Source organism: Limulus polyphemus, unplaced genomic scaffold, assembly GCF_000517525.1.
Source record: "Limulus polyphemus unplaced genomic scaffold, Limulus_polyphemus-2.1.2 Scaffold4615, whole genome shotgun sequence".
Taxonomy (NCBI): Eukaryota; Metazoa; Arthropoda; class Merostomata; order Xiphosura; family Limulidae; genus Limulus; species Limulus polyphemus.
In genome coordinates, this window is record NW_013670225.1 from 51,674 (window position 1) to 56,552 (window position 4,879).

Here is a 4,879-nt window from a genome sequence, read left to right on the forward strand (position 1 = left end):
TTTGCACAACAAACTAATTCAAAACAAATATTCAGTATATTACATGGACAAATCTTTATTTTAGTTTATTAAAAATACTTACACTAAAAACATTCATGATGTTAGAAAAACACAGGTTCAAGAAGTCTTGACAGAAATGAATAAAAACCCTATAATCCGAGTGCTTTTGAAAAGTTGGACCTTTCTTATTCAGGGGCAAACTGGGAATGGTGGTGTAATCGATTGAGTGATATATAAAGGGAGTTGAGTGACATCATGAAGGTCATTTGGTTTTCCAGGAAATGTTTAGTCCATTTCTCTATGTACTGTTGTAAACATCTCATTTCCGGTACAGTGTAGCCGATGGCGAGAGCGTATGTGAAAAGGTGTTAGGGATATTTTACTTTAGAAATGGCTAAATATATAAGTACATTTAAAATTATACTTAAGTGTTTAAGTTAAACATAGGTGACACCCGGAGACTGAGTGAAAAAGATATGTTATGCTATTCAATTTATTAAAACAGGTATGGAGAATTATCTTAAATAAGTAGTAAGTTTTGGGAAATTCAGTGTTCACATTACTTGAGAAAAAAAGCAAGGAATAAAAATTATTTTTCTGACAGAGATAAAACCAATGAACAGAGATCAATGGTTCCAGGATCTAGATTAGTTCCAAAAGGTTGAACAGTGTTTAGATTAGCAATCCAATAAGCTTCTTTTATTTCTCTATCTGCTTTAGTTCTGATTCCTGTTTCAATGCCAATGATAGTAACATTGTTAATGGAATGACTGGGCTGGTTAAAGTGTTGAGCAACAGGGAGATCTTTTTCGTTGTTAATGGAATATTTATGGTTGCTGAAATGTTCTCTAAGAGTTATTTGTGTATGTCCTACATATTGGTAATTGCATTTTTTACACTGTATAAGGTAAATGGTGTTTTTTGTTTCACAAGTGACTTCTTTGGATATTTTAAAGTTTCTTTGATTGTGTCAGAAAATGAGTCAGTGGTTTTATGAAGTTGCAGGTTTGACAATGGGCTTTATTACATGGACGACAACCATTTTGGGGTGGGATGTAATCTTTTAGAGTTCTGCATTTTTGGAAGGAGACAGCAAGAACTTCAGCAAATATCTGTTTAAGGTGATGAAAATGTTTCTTCAGAATTTGTGAAACGTTTCTGAGTTTAAACTGATAGGTAATAATAAGAGGAATTCTATTTGAAAGTTTAGTATTGTTCTGTTTTAGGATGTTTTTCCGCTGAGTGTTGTTAACCTTTTCAATTTTTTTGTCGATTTGGTATCTTTATATCCTCTTTGTAACATAATTTGTTTTAGATCCTTGGTGTGTTTTCTGTAGCCTGTTTTATCTGAGCATATTTTCTTTATTCTAAGAGTTTGACTGTAGGTAATGTTTCATTTAGTGTGAGATGAGTGACAACTTTTATAGTGAAGGTATTGTGGTCTGTCTGTGGTTTTTTTGTAAAAGTCAGTGTGTAAAATTCTGTCTTTTAGAAAAACAGTGACGTCAAGAAAGTTAATCTGAGTAGGCGAGTAATCACAGGTAAACTTGATTGTTTTGTGAAAGGAGTTTGAAAGTGAGATAAATTTTTTAAGTGATTTAAGACTGGCTGTCCAAATGAAAAAATATGTCGTCTATGTAACGTTTCCATGTAAGAGGTTTTGCAGGGCTTAGATGTAAAAGCTGGTTTTCAATATGACATATAAAAATGTTGGCCATTTTTAAAGTAAAATATCCCTAATACCTTTTCACATACACTCTCGTATCGGCTACATTGTACTGGAAATCAGATGCTTACAACAGTACATATAGAAATAGATTAAATGTTTCTTGGAAGACTGGATGACCTTTATGATGTCACTAAACTTCCTTTATTTATATAACTCAATCGATTAAACCACCATTCACAGTTTGCCTCTGAAAAAGAAGAAAGGTCCACCTTTCGAAAGTGCTTAGGTTATAGAGTTTTTCTTCATTTCACTAAAAAAATATATTTTGTATATGAAAGACTTGTAATGTTAATTGAAAGACTGCTAAATTTTGTAAATGTACACACTACAGATTTAACGCTTCTAACATCCAATATAATGACTTTAAATGAGTATAAAAAGGTCACATGGTCAGTCAAATTGACCAAGCCTGTGTTGAGAGAGTTAAATGAAGAGCATAAATCTTCATGGAAATGAGAAATTCAATAAACCTACACTTTATTAAATATTAGTAGTGCTAAAACTAAAACAAATTTTATTTAAGAGCCTATTTATCCTGAATACTTTTTCAGATGAATATTCTACTGAATGGTCAATTAGTTGAAGAGTTAACTACCATTGTTCATTCATCACGAGCACAGAGTGTTGGCCGGAACATGTGCCAGAGACTCAAGGATACCATCCCTGCGCAGTTGTTTCAAATTGGTATTCAGGCTGCTGTTAATGGGAAGATTTTAGCCAGAGAAAACATTAAAGCTTTGAAAAAAAATGTTCTAGCCAAGTGTGTAAGTTAAAGATTTAATGTATAAGTGAAGAAATAACATTATATAAACTGAAAATGTAGCCCAAGTAGCTGTATTTCTTCCTTTGTTTTATATTGTAACTGATAACTTTGCAGGTTTTAACCAATTGTTCAAGCCTGGTATTCAGTTTCTTAGTTTATTAAAATGGAAATCTGATTAATATTTAAATTTAGCCTTCAAACTCATCCTTTATATATTGAATTTTCTACATATTGAGGTGTTATTATTATTATCGGTTCATTGGTTAATAGAAATTCTTTTAAATTTATATCTGTCACTGTGTGGTTCTCTTAATTTGCATGTGGCAGAACTATGGATTGCAGGTTTGTATTGTGTCACTGTGTGGTTCTATTGATATTGATTGTAGCTTTATATCATGTTACTGTGTGGTTCTATTGAACTGGATTGCAGCTTTATGTCATGGCTCTCTGTGGTACTGTTCACTTTGCTTCTCAAGTGTCTACCCAGAGATACAGTAATATACTGAAAATATTTTACAGTTCAAGTGGAATTTAAAAAAAAAAGAAACATTTCTGAAATGTGTTTCTGAAGAAGATCTTCCAAGGTTTTAGAAGAGTTGGTGATGGAATATATTATTTTCAACATTACTCTTACTTTTTCCTTAAACTTTGAGTGAAGTTTACTCACAAATTGTTACACTCTCATTATTTTGATATTACTTTTTATTTGGGTAGATTTGTTTATGTTACTTTTTGTTTTACAGTATGGTGGAGATATCACCCGCAAGATGAAACTCCTTCGTCGGCAGGCAGAGGGAAAGAAAAAAATGAGAATGGTGGGAAATATACAAGTACCAAGAGAAGCTTTCATTAAAGTTCTAAAAAAATAACTATACAATATCAAGCAGAAACAAATTTTTACTATGTAAGTACAGTATCTAGTCAGTTTATGTAACATCAGCCATTAAAAAAAACAAAGATTTCTGTATCAAGTTACCAGTCTTAATCAATGTATAGTATCCAGTCAGTTTATGTAACATTACACATTAATAAAACGAAGATTTCTGTAAAGTTACCAGTCTTTCTGATGTATACTATCCACTCAGTTTATGTAACATCAGACACTAAAATAAAAAGATTTCTGTATCAAGTTACCAGTCTTAATCAGTGTATAGTATCCAGTCAGTTTATGTGACATTAAATATAAATAGAATAAAGATTTCTGTATCAAGGTATCACTCTTTTTGAATATGTAGTGTCCAGTCAGTTTATGTAACATCGTCCATTAAAAAAAACAAAGATTACTGTATCAAGTTACCAGTCTTAATCAATGTATAGTATCCAGTCAGTTTATGTAACGTTACACATTAATAAAACGAAGATTTCTGTAAAGTTACCAGTCTTTCTGAATGTATAGTATCCAGTCAGTTTATGTAACTTTAGACATGAATAAAACAAAGATTTCTGTATCAAGTTACCAGTCTTTCTGAATGTATAGTATCCAGTCAGTTTATGTAACTTTAGACATGAATAAAACAAAGATTTCGGTATCAAGTTACCAGTCTTTCTGAATGTTTAGTATTCAGTATATTTATATAACTCTAGAAATGAATACAACAAAACTTACCACTTTTTCTCAATATATCACATATGGTTAGTTTGTATAACGTTATACATTAATAAAACATACATTTTTCTATCACGTTACCAGTCTTTCTGAACATGTAAAGTTAAGTCAGATTATGTAACATTAGACATTACATTCAGAAAAACTGGTAACATTAGAGAAATCTTTGTTTTAACATAGTATCCAGTCAGTTTATGAGACATCAGACATTAATAAGACAAAGATTTCTGTATTGGGTTACCAGTCTTTCTGAATGTACAGTATACAGTCAATTTATGTAATATTAGACATTAATAACACAAAGAATTCTGTATCAAGTGCCCAGACTATCTAAATATATAGTATCCAGTCAGTTTATCTAACATTATACTTCAATGAAACAAAGATTTCTGTATCAAGGTACCACTCTTTTTGAATATATAGTATCCAGTCAGTTTATGTAACATTAGACATTAAAAAAAACAAATAATTCTGTATTGGGTTACCAGTCTTTCTGAATGTACAGTATACAGTCAATTTATGTAATATTAGACATTAATAACACAAAGAATTCTGTATCAAGTGCCCAGACTATCTAAATATATAGTATCCAGTCAGTTTATCTAACACTATACTTCAATAAAACAAAGACTTCTGTAAAGTTACCAGTCTTTCTGAATGTATAGTATCCGGTCAGTTTATGTATCATTATACATTAATAAAACAAATATTTCAGTAAAGTCCCCTTTCTTTTTGAAGTTATAGTATCAATTCAATTTATTTTTATGACAGCAGCAGTCGC

General features: G+C 30.9%; 1 protein-coding gene across 2 annotated transcripts in view; it reads left to right on the top strand.

The window, feature by feature from the left end:
* The window catches only part of LOC106471425 (translation factor GUF1 homolog, mitochondrial-like), a 54,451-nt gene extending 50,426 nt beyond the window's left edge, over nt 1–4,025 (top strand). Inside the window, exons 12-13 of one of the 2 annotated variants that reach the window (XM_022400030.1) lie at nt 2,281–2,493; nt 3,236–4,025. In XM_022400030.1, the coding sequence (XP_022255738.1) occupies nt 2,281–2,493; nt 3,236–3,361 (339 nt within the window). In that variant the 3' untranslated portion in view covers nt 3,362–4,025. The remainder of the gene's footprint in view (nt 1–2,280; nt 2,494–3,235) is intronic. The other variant, XM_022400031.1, reaches the window with a different exon arrangement.
* Nucleotides 4,026–4,879: the final 854 nt, after the last annotated feature.